Source organism: Orcinus orca, chromosome 14 (genome assembly GCF_937001465.1).
Source record: "Orcinus orca chromosome 14, mOrcOrc1.1, whole genome shotgun sequence".
Classification (NCBI taxonomy): domain Eukaryota; kingdom Metazoa; phylum Chordata; class Mammalia; order Artiodactyla; family Delphinidae; genus Orcinus; species Orcinus orca.
Window position 1 is genome coordinate 84,983,707 of NC_064572.1, and position 15,682 is coordinate 84,999,388.

General features: G+C 47.1%; 1 protein-coding gene across 2 annotated transcripts in view; it reads right to left on the reverse strand.

The window, feature by feature from the left end:
* The window catches only part of C14H10orf90 (chromosome 14 C10orf90 homolog), a 233,815-nt gene extending 218,859 nt beyond the window's left edge, over nt 1-14,956 (reverse strand). Inside the window, exons 1-2 of one of the 2 annotated variants that reach the window (XM_033420742.2) lie at nt 14,889-14,956; nt 10,805-11,580 (exon numbers count right to left, since the gene is read on the reverse strand). In XM_033420742.2, the coding sequence (XP_033276633.1) occupies nt 10,805-11,044 (240 nt within the window). In that variant the 5' untranslated portion in view covers nt 11,045-11,580; nt 14,889-14,956. Of the gene's footprint in view, nt 1-10,804; nt 11,581-14,888 lie in introns of those variants that run through there. The other variant, XM_049696760.1, reaches the window with a different exon arrangement.
* Nucleotides 14,957-15,682: the final 726 nt, after the last annotated feature.

Below are 15,682 nucleotides of genomic sequence, written 5' to 3' on the forward strand. Positions count from 1 at the left end.
GGATTCAAAGCAGCAGAGATTGTCCTGCTGGCCTTGAGGAAGCAAACAAACACGCTGTGAACTGCCTACGGCCGGAGCCACATGACAAGAACCTGAGGACAGCCTCTAGGAGCTGAGCATGTCAGTCAAGAGCCACCATGACAATGGGGACTTCAGTCCTACAGCCACAAGGAACTGAACGCTGACGATGACCCGGGATCTTGGAAGAGGACTCTGAGCTGCAGATGAGATCCCAGCCACATCTGACACCTTGATTCAGCCTGAAAAGACCCTAAGCAGAGAGGCCAAAACTGTGAAATAACAAATAGGTCTTGTTTTAAGCTACTAAGTATACGATCATTTGTTTTGCAGCAGTAGAAGAATAACACAGATAGTATCTGCCAGATTGTTTTGTTTTTTTTCTAATAGCCAATCAGAGCTGAAACTATGTATGATCCTGCACTAAACTGATATTCTCAGTCATAAGTAAATAAACAAGTTGCCTCAGTTAATTTATACAGAGGGAGCACAAGGAAACAAACATATTCCTTGGACTGCAGAACGCTGATTGATAATGCTGTGGACCACCATGTTGGGAAACGCTGAAATATATACTGTTCAATGTGACGTGGCCCAATCTTGATGATCTGGCCCCTGCCAAGCATACTTGGTATATAAATTATAAAATATACTTGACAAGCAATGCTTTGACATAAGTTCCACTAAATTAGGAAAATTTTTAGCCATTATTTCTTCAAATATTTTTTCTGCCCTCACCCCATCCCCACTCTTTCAGAGATTCTAACTATATGTGTCTTGGATGTCTTGAGATCGCTCCCTCTCTTTTTTTCTCTCTTCAGTTAGAAATTTCACTGATCTTTTCTTCTATAGCATCCAATTTCCTGTTAATCCCATCTAGTGAAATCTCCATTTCAGATAGTATTAAAGAATCATTTTTTTCTTCTCTGTAAGTTCTATTTGGTTTATTTTTCTATCAGTTACTTCTCTTCCCATTGTGGTAATATCTTCCCTTAAATCCTCGACTGTAAGGGGAAAGCAATATATTTATGATATTTATAAGAGCTTTTTAAAAAGCCCTTGCTTGCTATTCCATCATCTCTCCTATTTAAGGATCTGCTTCTATTAATCGTAATTCCTCCCGGTTAAAATCATACTTTCCTGTTTTGTCAAATACCTAGCAAGCTTTACCTGGATGCCAGATATTTTTAATTTTTTATTATTGCTTTTGATGGATTTTGTCGTAATCTTTTAAGGAATGTTCAACTTTGTTCTGGCCGGCAGTTAAACTACTTGTGAAACAGCCTGGTTCTTCAAGAATTGTGTTTTAAATTGCTATAGGATGGACCTAAGGCAGCCTTTAATCTAGGGCTGGTTTAGCAGACTCCCAAGGCAGAACCCTTCTAGAATCTCTACTGAAGTTACCATACATTCAATGAGGCCTCTACATTCTGGATGGTGGGGAACTTCAATGATCCGTGGCCCTAAGTGAGCACTGAGAATTGTTCATCTGAGAGCTTCCCAGTAACCGTTCTTCCCTTGCTAGTTGTTCTTTGGCCTCGTGAAGTTTCGCGGCACAGGTTGGTCTTCATCTGCAGCCTCAAGGGAGCGTGAAGGAAATGTCTGGAGCTCTTTCTCTGCCTGGCTCCCTCCTCTCAGGAACTACAACCTGTGAATTCTAGCCGCAGTTCTAGAGATTACTGAGTTCTGTTTAGGTTCTGCCTGCCTGTGCACCACCGAGAGGTTGCCATTCCAGCTGTCTGAAATGTCTTCCCCTTCTCCATTCTTACCCCACATTCTCACCCTCCCTGCTGGTCCTGGGAAACTCCCAATCTCCCACGAAGCACATGCCCAGAGGTCTCCTCCCCTGTGCAGTCTCGCTGAGTTCTCTGGGTCTACAGCTCTCTGTAGACCCCCTGACTTGGCATTCATTGGCTGCCTCCCTGACCAGATGATGAGAAGGGGCCGGAACCCTGCCTTTTGCAACTCTGTGTCCCCGGCACCAAGCACAGTTCCTGGCACATAGTAGGTCCTTGATACTTTTTAAAAAATGATCCAGCCCAATCTTTCCTCTTTTGTCCATATGCTCCACTAGAAAGGGAAGAGAACCTGGGACAGCAAAAACAGAGGGCACTGAGAACCCATGTGGGACTTATAAACCAGAAGAAGGTGCTTAATGAAAAAGCCACAGGAAGGAAAGATGCCTGAAGCAGAAGGAGAGAGTCAGTGGGCTCTCTACTGCCTCTTCCCACCTGATTCTGGCATGGTTTACTTTCTCTAGGACCAACTCTGAAGTCCCCTAGGTCCCCAGCTATTGCTGTCAGGACAAAGGCTGCTTCCCTCTCTTCTCCCCCAACACCTTGCAAGAAACACAACCGCAGAGGAGGATGTCACTAAGGTAGAAGCTCCCTTCTGCCGCTCCTAACCGTGTCTCTGTGCAGCCTGCATCATCTATCTGGGCCTCGCAGAATTTTCTCTTTGGAAAAACAGGGCTCGTGTGCCTCGCACAGCTGTGGTGAGGATCAATGAGGCAATTCAGGGACCAACCAACACAGTCCCCTTTGTTCCATCCCCATCTCAACTCTCCTTGCACAGAGTGGTCCAGCCACTCCGCTCTCTGATCATATCTTCCCCCACCACCCCCCCGCCATGCCCCTTCACACCGGCTTTCTCAACACAGGCAATTGGCACAGGTTTCTTTGTCATTTTCTCTTTGGTTCATGCGGTTGGAAAATATCGGTCTGAAACTTCCAGATCAAGATTTCAGACCTGTATCAGAATCACCTGGTTTTTATGTTAAAAACAGAGATTTTTGTACTCAGCCATAAAAAGGATGACATAACGTCACTTGCAGTAATATAGACGGACTTAGAGATTGTCATACTAAGTAAGCAAGTCAGACAAAGACAAGTATCATATGATATCACTTATATGCTGAATCTTAAAAAAATGATACAAATGAACTTATTTGCAAAAGAGAAACAGACTGACAGACATAGAAAACAAATTTATGGTTACCAAAGGGGAAGGGGGGTAGGGATAAATTAGGAGTTTGGGATTAGCAGATACAAACTATTATATATAAAACAGATAAACAATAAGGTCCTACTGCATAGCTATATATTGAATATAGGGAACCATATTCAATATCTTATAATAACCTATAATGGAAAAGGATACAAAAAAGGATATATATATATATATGCATAACTGAATCAGTTCACTGTATACCTGAAGCTAACACAACATTGTAAATCAACTATAATTCAATTTTAAAAATGAGAACATGTCACTCCTCTGCTTAAAACTCTCCAATGATTTCCCAATGTACTTAAAATAAAATCTAAAAGCTTCAAAAAAAAAAAAAGAACCAGAGATTTCTGGACCCCACCCTTTCCCAGAGCCCAGGGGTCTACATTCTTAGAAAGGTCTCTTGAGGATTCTGAAGGACACTAAAGTATGAGGGCAATTCAATGCTTTATGAGGTGACAAACCCCATTCAGATCCTGGTAGGTCTTCAAGAGAGGGTATAACTTACATGAAAAAATGCCCTGACTTAACTCTGGCTTTACCAGGCAGGAATCAGATGTGTGTGAACACACATTCTCAATAATCTGTTGTCAGATGGAATTTGCAGCTGACCACAGGACTGGGTGGGTTCTGAGTAGAAACTGTGCATTCAGCTCAAGGACAAATTAGTGACTAATCTCTGAATTGCTCGGGGAACAGAGTCAAGGGTAGAGGAGGTCACAAGTCCCTGTCACCTGGCACTTTCAGTGAGGAGAAGCTAGGAAGGGGATGTTCACCCGGTTGAAACAGGACTTCTGGCACAGGGGCAGCATCCTCAAAGCACTGGTCACGATTAGCTTGGGTCCAGGGGCCATGTCTTCATGCCATGGCTTTGCTTCAAAGTTGGGGATGGCAGAAAAAGGCACATTGGAACTTGAACGCCAACAACGACTCACTTCTACAGAATGCTGCCTCCGTGCCAGGCCCAAGGCTCAGCCTTTATATAAGCATCTCCCTTATTCCTCCCAGCAATCCTATACGGCAGATGTCACCATGGTTCCCATGAACACAGATGAGGAAACTAAGGCTCAAAGAGGTCAGGAAACTTGCCAAGGTCACTCAGCTATCAAGACCCCAGAAAGAGGGCTTCCCTGGTGGCGCAGTGGTTGAGAGTCCGCCTGCCGATGCAGGGGACACGGGTTCATGCTCCGGTCCGGGAAGATCCCACATGCCGCGGAGCGGCTGGGCCCGTGAGCCATGGCCGCTGAGCCTGCGCGTCCGGAGCCTGTGCTCCGCAACGGGAGAGGCCACAGCGGGGAGAGGCCTGCGTACTGCAAAAAAAAAAAAAAAAAAGACCCCAGAAAGACTCCATCCAATGCCCTGGGTCTTGGTCACACCCCCCTTTCATCTACCATCTCTCCTGCCTTGGTTTGGCGGAAATGTGGACGTAGTCCCCCCACCCATGCACAATTTCCTGATGGAAGTTGGCCAAAATGATGTCAGATAGGTCTTAGGAGGCTTGGCTGTAAATATTCCAGATCAACTTGCACTTCATCTTTCACAGACATTCACAGTGCAGTTAATCTGGAGACCTCAGTCACCAGGTGTGCTTCCTGACACATCAAAACTCATCTCAGACCTCTGATCTCTCGTGCCTCTTCAGGACCTCGCCCCCTGACGGCCAGCCTCCCATAGGCAGGAGCAGGGAGGGGCTGGTGTGGCAAATGGGCAGCACTGATTCCCAAGGGTGGTCGCTCCATCTTTTGCCTCTTGGATTCCCTCCTCCTGCATCTGGACAGAGGCTACCAGCCATTGTCAATGGATGAGTGTTGCAGCTTCTAGGAGATTCTAGGAGGATCACCAAGTACACTCTCAGGTCTTGCACACGAGGCAGAGGTTTCTGACCTGGTCATTGGGTGGCAAAGCTAATTGAAATATTTATTGTCCTTTGCGAAATGTCGTTTTCTCAGTCCTGACTCTGGAGGGCTCCGTGCCTTCTGTGTAGCCAGAGCCACCAGCATATCCCAGGGAAAATCCCACTCGGAGGCCAAGTCTTCAGAAAGAAAAGTGAAACTCGGAAGACTCTGATCTGGCTACGTCTCTTCAGCTTGGTTGGGAAATAGGTAAATTGTTTTCCACCTTCTGATCATTGTGAGAAGAAAGGGAATGTTTGTGTCACCTTCTGTTTGGCCTCAGTGACTTCTTTATTCCCTGAATAAAGTAATCTTGAAGCCCAAGCACTTAAAACTTGAGTGCTTTTATTTCATACTACCTAAGGCTTCACTTCAACCACCGGAAAACATCCATCAAAGCCCAGAGTGGCATTTCTCAACTCCAGTGGGGCATCAGAACCACCCGGGCAGACACACCTACTTCCGGCCATGATGGAGGAACCAGACAAAAGCTGTGAAGCAACTGTTTCCAGACACTGGGCACAAGAAATGCGGGGCTACGAGGGGTAACCAGAGAGGTGAGCCCTACAATCGTCCCCACCTAGAAGCAGTTTCCAGGCTGTGTATTGGGAAGGGGATGCTCGAGAGACCCTGGGGTCTCACTGAGTGGACAGGGCAGGGGTGCGGATTCAGAGAGGCTGAGGTAGCTAGAATTTGTGCAGCCACGTACCAAGGAACAGCAAGGAAAGAGAGTTTCTAGCAAGCTGCCAGGGGGCCCACCAGTCTTCAGCCAAATACTCACTTGCACATGCTTAAGGGAAAAGTGCCTGAATCCAGGAAAAGAACTGCCAGACAGTAGTAAGCTGGACACTCCCAGGGCCTCACCCAGAGCTGGAAACCGTTTGTGTTTCCACTGGCCCTGGTGGAAAGATCTCACGTACATGGGACATTAAGTTGAGTCCTCACAAGGATCATGCCTTAATAGTGGGGCTGAACTATGGAAAACAGTATGGAGGTTCCTCAAAAAACTAAAAATAGAGCTACCATAGGATTCAGCAATTCCACTCCTGAGCATATATCCAGACAAAACTATAATTCGAAAAGATATATACAGCCCTATGTTCACAGCAGCACTATTCACGATAGCCAAGACACGGAAGCAACCTAAACGTCCATCGACAGATGAATATATATATGTGGTACATATATACAATGGAATACTACTCAGCCATAAAAAAGAATGAAATAACGCCATCTGCAGCAACATGGATGGACCTAGAGATTACCATACTAAGTGAAGGAAGTCAGAAAAAGAAATACAAATACCATATGATATCACTTATATGTGGAATCTAAAATATGAGACAAGTGAACCTACCTACGAAACAGAAACAGACTCACAGACATAGAGAACAGACTTGTGGCTGCTAAGGGGGAAGGAGGCTGGGGAAGGGATGGAAGGGGAGTTTGGGGTTAGCAGATGGAAACTATTATATGTAGAATGGATAAACAACAAGGTCCTGCTGTAGAGCACAGGCACCTATTCTCAATATTCTGTGATAAACCATGATGGAAAAGAGTATGAAAAAGGATGTATATATATGTATAACTGAATCACTTTTTTGTACAGCAGAAATTAACACAAGATTGTAAATCAACTATACTTGAATAAAATCAATTTTTAAAATTACTGGGCCTGAATGAGCACGAGATCAGGCTTCCTCAGCCTCCACACTGTGGACATCTCAGGCTGAGCAGATCTTTGTTCTGGGCGCAGGGGACTGTCCCGGGCACTGCAGGATATTTAGAAGCATCCCTGGCCTCTACCCAGTAGGTACCAGTAGCATCTTTCCTGAGTTGTCACAACCAAAAATGTCCGCAGACATTACCAAACATCCCGTGGGGTGTGGGTGGAGGGCGAAATCCCCCATGATTGAGAGGCACTGCCCTTGACTAAAATCTGCCGAGAAGTCAGGCTCGAAAGGATCAAAGTGTTTTCAAGGAACGTAACCTCATGCCAGAACCAAGTTCAATGCTCTTTAAAGGAACACAGCAAAAGCAAACACCCGCTCTGGGCCACAGGCATATGTAGTTTGTAAAGGTCACCGTGAGAAAACAACCCAAATGTCCACCTGCAGATGAACGGATAAAGAGAATGTAATATACACATACTGGAATATCATTCAGCCTTAAAAAAGAAGGAAACCCTACCATCTGTGACAACACGAATGAAACTAGAGGACATTATGCTAAGTGAAATTAACCAGTTACAGAAGGACAAATGGCATGATTTGTCCTGCATGACTCCACTTATATGAAGTATAACAACTAAGCAAATTCATCGAAGCAGAAGATAAAATGGTGGTTGCAGGGGCTGGGGGAGGGAGAGGGGGAGGGTAGAGTTGCTACTCGATGGGTATAAGTCTTCAGTTATGCGAGAGGAATAAGCCCTAGAGCTTTCCTATACCACATACAGTCTACGCTTAACAATGTGGTACTGTTACTTCAAAATATGTTAAGAAGACAGATCTCATGGTGTTTTTACCACCAAAAAAAAAGCAACACGCAAAAGAACACAAGGAAATTTTCAGCAGTGATGGATATGTTTAGTACCTTGATTGTGGTGATGGTACTATGGGTGCGTGCATATGTCTAAACTCCTCAGAGGGTAGACATTATCAAAAAATAGATAAATATAAAAAAATAAAAGTTTGCCATGATTCTTCTATTCAGCCAGAATTGAGCACCACAGCCAAGTCCAAAAAAAAAAAAAAAAAAAAGGATGAGTAGGAAGGGGAGATGGAAATGATAGAGGTTTGGGGAAATGTTGAGAAGCATGGCTAAATGGTGATCACCAAATACAGAAACTTTCCCTGGTCCGTCTAATGATTAAATGTATTAGAAACTGTCATCTACATGAAGACAGATGGGTGAGACTTGGCTGGCGTGCCCCAGCCCACGCCTATCATCAGAATGGTCTCCTCGATCAATTAACAGATGCCCACTCACATTCCAACTCTGGGAGATGTGAGCACGTCTCTGAATTCTGCGTGGCTTCCCTTCTAACATCAGGGAAACTGTCCACACCCTGCTTCACAGGGAATCTCAGAAGGTGGCCAGGCTTGCAATGTTGACAGCGACCAGAGCTCAAATAAAAATCCATCTCCTTGCCCAGTTATGGTTATTTTGATGTCTGAAATTTATCAGGTATGTCTGCAGGAGGAGAAAGGCTCTGAACACACTGTGGCTTTAATAGTTTGGGGCATGTTGGAGTCAGCAGGGATCAAGGCTTTGCAAACATGCAGAGCATGACCTTTAGCCCCCTCACCGCCACCTGCTTCCAATCCCCGCTGCCTTTCAGACGTGACAGTACATACGCTTGTCATCCCTATTACAAGGCAGTTTAAGCAAGGGAATGAGTATGGCTGGACCATCCCTGGGCCAGAGTTAGGTCCGTCCCAGATGAGAGGCAGCATCTCCAAGCATTAACACAGCTCAGGAGTCAGGTCACAGCCTTAGACTTTAAACTCAACTCAAATACATCTGTATGTCTTCCTGAGGAGGACTTGAAATCCATAAGGTTTTTACAGAAACAAAATCTCTCAAACTCACTCTTCCTGGGGAACCAGCCAGTTCCTTTAATCTAGCACCTTTGTGCATTGAGAGTTCACCCCAGTGACCCTGCTCATTTTTCACCCCATCAGGTACTTTATGGTTAAAGCCCTGGCAGATGAACCCATGGCCTTGGAGCCTTCGAGAGAGAGAGAGAGAGAGAGAGAGAGAGAGAGAGAGAGAGAGTGAGAGAGAGAGAAGGGGTCACTGGGCCAAGTGTAACAGGACCCAGAGGCTGTTAATTGGGCTCTGGTCAGTTCAGCTTGGAAACTGAGCAAGAAAGCTGCCTTCTTGCTGGGTTTCCTCACCTAAATGGCTGACATGCCCCAGTGGGAATAACATGAACAATTCAATGGACGTGGAATATTTTAAAGTGAAATGTTTTTGCTACTAAAAGAACAGAGCTCGGAATTCAGAGGGATCAGAGGCACAGATCCTATCTGAGCTTTCAAACTTGGCCTGCCCTTGAGTGGAGGAAGCAGGCCCTGCCTGGACCGCCTTTCAAATCACAGACATAGTGAGGACTGTCCAGCTGACCAGCCTGATTGCTGTGGGTCTCAGACTCACCTGAACATAAGCCTTTAGACTCCAGGTTACACTCAAGCAGCAGGCACACAGCCTCAATTGTTGGCTGTACTTGGAAATGTGGCTTGGGGGGGAGTTGAGTCACACAAAAAAGTGCTGTAGCTGCAACTGTCAGTATAATAGATGTTTTTTACAATCTCCTACAAAGGTGCACTTTTCCACACTGTTACCTTCAACGTTGCTATAGGAATAAACAAAGCTTTATACATACCAAAGAAAAAAAAAAGGAACACAAGAGCCACTCTTTGCCATTGAAGGTGTAAAATGCAGCCATGAACACTTTTTTAAAAATGCAAGCTGAGGGCTTCCCTGGTGGCGCAGCGGTTGAGAGTTCGCCTGCCGATACAGGGGACACGGGTTCGTGCCCCGGTCCGGGAAGATCCCACATGCCGCGGAGCGGCTGGGCCCGTGAGCCATGGCCGCTGAGCCTGCGCATCCGGAGTCTGTGCTCCGCAACGGGAGAGGCCACAACAGTGAGAGGCCCGCGTACCACAAAAAAAAAAAAAAAAAAAAAATGCAAGCTGATATAATTCAACAAGTTTTTCTCTCTCTCTGGAGGACTGAAAACTAACCTCAGTGAAAATGATACAATGATAAAATTCTGCCCCATCTGATTAATTCCTTGTGAATAGTAACATCTCTGGTTTCCTTCAATTATATTCTAATTGCACACCTCTTGCTCTGGTCGATTAAGCAATGAACCAATGAACAACTATTACTGAATTTAATTAACACCATTATTTCCATGGCCTTTATATCTCTGTGGTGAACGTGGAAATTCACAATCCCAGGGCTGGCACCGGGAGAAGCCAGCCTTGAACCCTGCAGAACAGGTTCTGACATTGCTCTGGAATAAGGAAGCCCAGTGTGGGGAACGAAAGACCTGGAGTTTTTGCCAGCATATTCATGGGAAGCCTTTCCTAATAACAGCATAAGTATTCAGAAAGGTTGCCTTTCCATAAAACATTAGCAATTCGCATGTTACATTTATCAAAAGGGATGGGCAAGTGAGCTCTATGGGAATCAATTACAATGTCATTCATAATTTAGTACATGTACTATAAAGCACTGATCAGATTTCATGTGTGTTTACCTTCTGAAGGATAACTGCCTGTGGCTTCTTCTAGTTTCAGAATACACCAATGTTTCAGAGCAATGTGTTTATCTCACTTTGACATTCTAAATCTCCCAAGTTCTCCTTTTTCTCCCAGAAAAAGTCATTTCTGCTTGAAAATAAGAGCTCACCCTCAAAAAAATAAAAGCCCTTTCTTACTGGTGTAACTTAAATCATTCTACTTTAACTTCATCGAGGCAAGGCATAGATATTCTCCTGCAAAACCCATCAGGAAACAAACAGGAATTTGTTTTTAAAAAGAGATGACTGCACATTTACAGAGCTAAGAATATTTAACTCCCAGAAATGTACCACAGTTTCTAAAGGTGGATACAAATTATCCAACTGTTTGGCGCACTATTAAATGTTGTAGACGCAGACGTGTATCACGTGTAAATTAGTTATCCACTATGCTCCCGCCCCCTCATATTTCAAAAACTGAAGTAAATTAAGAGATGAGAAAGTCTTTTCCAAACACCTCAGGAAAAACTACAAACCGACGATTTATCAGACCAGATAGAACATCTGACCTGTCCGTTTGATAACGCAACGCTCCGTTTCTCTGAACGAGGTGTGTGCCCAAATTCAACCTTACCTCGTATCTGCTGGCTGTCTGCTCAGCTGTCTTCAGGCCTTGATACATATGGATGATACAAACTTTGGCTCTTCTCTGGGAGGGAAACCAGTTCCTCTTCACAAAATCCATGACCATCACATGGTTTTTCAACTCTGTACTAAACGTTTTGATCTGAAAAGTCCGGTGGACGGCTGTTTCCGCGTGGCGGGCAGCATACCCCTTCTGAAGAGTTTTTGTAGAAATTCCAGACTGCTGCATGATACGGGAATCCTGTGACTTCAGCGAGCGCGCCTGGCAAACACAATTTTCTTTGTTTAATCCAGGTATCGAGTGCAGCAGGAGGCACTTGGGAAGTGCCTGGGCTCCACCTCTCCCGGAGTTTTCCAGCTCCAGACCTAGTTGGTCTCAAACCCCAGCTGCAAAGAATATAGGATTTGCACGTGGGAACCTCGAGGGTGACCTTTATGTGCTATAAAAATACTCCTTCTGGTTGCTGTCTGCCCGGCTCCAGCACGTCCACCTGTGTTCTCAGGTGCTCAAAATCTTCTCTGATTTCAAAGGCACATTTCTCTTTCCCGCTGCATTCAAGTTCTGAACACAAGATCCACCTGGTTACCGCGAGGTCCAATATGTTTTTCAGTCTCCAGCCCCTCGAATCCAAATAAATTATTCACCGGGCGCTGTACAAAGGAACCAGGAGTGATAATTGCCGCTTTTTAGAATTCCTGCTTTTTCTTGCCAGGACTGAAAGGAACAAGAACAGACTGCTACTGACACAAAGGGTGACCTCAGCCCTGGAGAAGATAAGAAACACATTCAAGTGAAAAAGAAAAGTCGAGCACAGAGGCAGTGATGGGTACAAGCTGGCATCAGAGACACAGAGCTCGGGTAGGATGTCCTGGTTGCCACTTGGGGGAGTGCCCTGGCTTAGCTGAGGGCTCTGGTCCCCAGCCAACCCTGGGAATCCCCTCACCACCCAGAGCCTCAGTTTCCCCATGAGGAAACTTGGAATAATAATGCCTGCCGCTCACAGCGTTGTTAGGAGGATCAGGTGAGAGAAATGGTGAGCAAATAGCATGTAATAGTCACATAAGGCATCATTTCCAAAGAACAGTTGCCTTTTTTCTGCCCAAATTAGGCTGAACACAGTTCTCCTCATAGGGAAGAACAAATCCGCCTCCGAATCAGCTCTGTTTCTTTTACTTTAACCTTTGAATTCTATTGTTTTTGCTACAAGTTAAGAATGTTGCCTAGAGCCTGAAATATACAGAGAGCCCATTCTCAAGGCTCTGACCTTTATGGGTGTAACACTTTTCCATTCATATACAGATAAAAAGTTGCAAAATGTTGCAGAACAGAGACTAACATTTGTCTTCGAGGTTTATAGGAACATTGTGACCAGACTTCCCTGGACAGCTGTAAGAACAAAGGATTCTGACACCAAGAAATCTGCAGCAACCAACCACACCCCCTCCCCTTCTAGTATAAAAGAAGCCTGAATTCTACCTTGGGGAAGGTGGTTCTTTGGAATAAAGTTGCTATTTGTTGCTGAAACAACTCCTCTCTCAATTTATCAGCCTGTCCTGCAGCAAGCAGTACGAGCTTGGACTCAAGTAACATTGTCTCTACACATATAATATACAGTAAGTCCCCTACATACGACCCTTCAAGTTGCAAACTTTCAAAAATGCACACGTGCGTTCGCATGTCCAATCACGTAAGTTAGTTCACATGCCTGGCGTACACTGTCACGTGCATGCATCCTCAACAAGTGGTTGTGCTTTTGTGTACTTTACTGTACAGTACTGTATAGAGCCCAATAGTACAGTATCTTTATTTCAAGCTCAGGATGTCCGGAAGCAAGTGTGAAAGCAGCAAGGATGTCGCTGGTACTGTGCTGTGCTTTTCAAGGTACTGTACTGTAAGATTTAAAATGTCTTTATTTTTTGTTTTTTATGTATTATTCGTGTGAAAAGTATTATAAACCGATTATAATACAGTACTATATAGCAGATTGTGTTAGTTGGGTACCTAGGCTAACTGTGTTGGACTTACAAACAGATTGGACTTATGAACGTGCTCTCGGAACGGAACTCATTCATATGTAGAGGACTTACTATAGTGGAGATTTAAAGGATGCTGAAAATTATTGGATTCTGAATTTCAGATCATTCAGAAATGCCGATGATATACTCCTTTTCACTTCATTTCACGTTTTGGTACTATTTCTGTTAACGCGGTCATTGAGAAGTGGGAATTACAAGCCTTGGATCAGGGGTCTGGGCCAGGAGAGGGCAGGTGACAAGCACCTGGGCTGTGCTCTGAGCCCACACAGGACTCTCTTCTGCAGGCAGCCTCCTCTCAGCTTTTGGCAAATACGCGCCTTGAAGAGTTATCCCTCTCCACACGGAAAGCCGTGGGGTAGACTGAATGAAGACATGATTCCAAATGACTTTCCTGAAAACAGAGCATCAGTCCCTGGCCCAGAACCGAACCCTTCCTGCAGCAGGTGGGAGCTCAGCCAATCACACTCAGCGGTGCTGGGACTTGGAGGGTGGAATGTTAAACTTGCCCCTTCGGAGGCAATGGGAATGTTGAAGCCGAGAACGAAAACAGAGTAGGAGATAGAGAAGACTTCAGAGGTAATTTAGGCCAACGTTCTCATTTGAGTGTTAAGACAACAGACCCCGAGAGATTAAATGCCAACCCAAGACCACACAGTGGAGTTCCCTATTCCTTAAACAGAATACTGTCCGGATCTGCCTGTGGTTCTCCCAAGGAGGTCAATGAGAAGGTCAAGACCAACTGATGGCAGTCATGTTTCCAATGAAAACACAGCACAACCGAGATTGATGCCCAGGAGGCAGGCTGGACATGCCCCAGGGAGCTGCATGGGGGGGCCATCTTAGATTTGGAAGCTTCCAGAAAAAGCCAGGGAAGACATTCAATCAATAAACAAATTAAAATTAAACAGGGACAGCAAAGGAAGAGGGTACCACTTGGCTCTTTGGGGGCTGTGAAGCCCATTCCTGAGACCCCACAGTGACCATCTGAACCAGCTTTTGCTGGTACCCATCTGTTCCCAACCAGGAGCTCCTGCAAACCTGGTTAAAAAAAAAAAAAAAAAAGGCCAAGTCTCTCCTGTCACCACAGCACACCAAAGGACCCTGGGCAACATAGAGGCCAGTGCACTGCCCATCCAACTGCTTTGACTAGCAATGAGAGGTTGGCTGAGGGGTGCTGGCCGCTGGTGAGAGCCGCCTGTCATAGGCCGTGTCAGCCAGCAGTGGCTACGGAGGCTCCTAAGATCGTCACGGCTGACTTTCTCTTCCCTTGACCACAGACAGGGCTGGGCTTTAACCAGCCTTTGCGGCCACCAGAGAAAGCAGTCACGTTGTTACCAAATGCAGGTCCGTGTGCCCGATGCACAGTGAGGCCAGAGGATACCAAAGCTTCGGAGTTTGGCGCAGAGAAAGTTTTGTTGCAGGGCCCCGGAAGGAGACGGGTGGCTCATGCCTTTAAAACCCAAAGCTCCTGGAAAGCTTTCAGCAAAGTCCTTTTAGAGGAGAGGTGAGGGAGGGGCGCGGTTAGCTGCAAACTGCTTGGGGTCAGATCCTTTGTTCTTGAGGTCCGGTCAGGATGCTCCTGTAAATCTCCGCCAAAACAAATGTGATTCTCTGTTCTGACAAGAGAGGGAAGGTCCCAAGGCTCGACTTTCACACTCTGAGGGCCAGGCCTGGCTAAGAGGAAGGGGTGCCTGCGGGGGCCGGTTACGCCCCCTCCCCCCCGGGAGCCCTCGTCCAGAACCCAGTCCGGGTCCTCCCGCCAATGCCCAGGCCCGGCTGAAGAGGCCGCTCCCAGCTGGCGGCGCCCTCGGGGCCAGGTCCCCAGACCCTGCCCAGCCATCATCACCGAGGGAGCCAGGCGCCCAGGACCCCGCCGGCCCTCAGGCCGCCCAAACAGGGGGCCGGGCCCCAAGAACCACGACCCGTGGAGACCACGGCCGCCCCCATGAGGTCTCGGAGGCGGGGATGGGGAGAGTTTCGCGGCCGCCTCAAGGGCTGGGCCCGGCCCCCTGCCAGTCCCCGGGCCCCCAGCTCACCCGCCAGCCCGAGGCCGGAGGGCCTGGAGGGCCCCGGGGAGAAGGCCGCCACCACCTCTTGCCTCACTCTCTGCCGCGAAGACCACGGTCACTGTCCGACCCTGATGGCGGAGCGCGACCTCTGACCCCCGCGCTCAGGGTCTCCAGGTAACAGCTGAGTGCTGGCAGCTGCGCGCCCGCTCCGCCCAGTACGATCCCCCCGCTTTTCTCGGATACACCTCACGTTTGAGGAGAACACGTGGGTATGTTTTGGGTAGAGAGGTTAATCGGAAACCCGGCAGAGGAACTGGGTTCTAGGGGGCCTCGGTGTCAGTGTGACCTTAGCAGGTCTCGGGAATTCTTGGTCAGTAAAACTGGTCGGAAACCTCAGGACTGTCGGACTTGGTTCCTCATCATAGGAAGAGGACAGAGGCCCGGAGGGGGCGACGCTTGGTGGAGAGTCAGCGGGATGGAAAGGGCACAGTCAGGGGATGGGGCCCCAAACACAGTAGCGTGTGATGACTTACAGACAAGTGCCTCCCCTGCACTTCAGTTCAGTTATCAACAAGCCCCTAGCGGCTCTGACACCCCTGAATGTAAGAGTGGGTCTATCCAGGCCGTGCGTGGACACAGCAGAGAGCGGCTTCCTGCCCAGGGCCGTCCCCCACCCTAGGGGAGGCAGCAGGCCCCCTGCAGAGAGAGCCTCCTCCTGGCTGGGCGGCTGAGGAAGGGGCTCAGGTCCTTCCAACAGCCCTGGAACTAGCACTCTCACTCCCAGCGGGGCCACCATCACAGCCCCATCACTGCCCCATCGG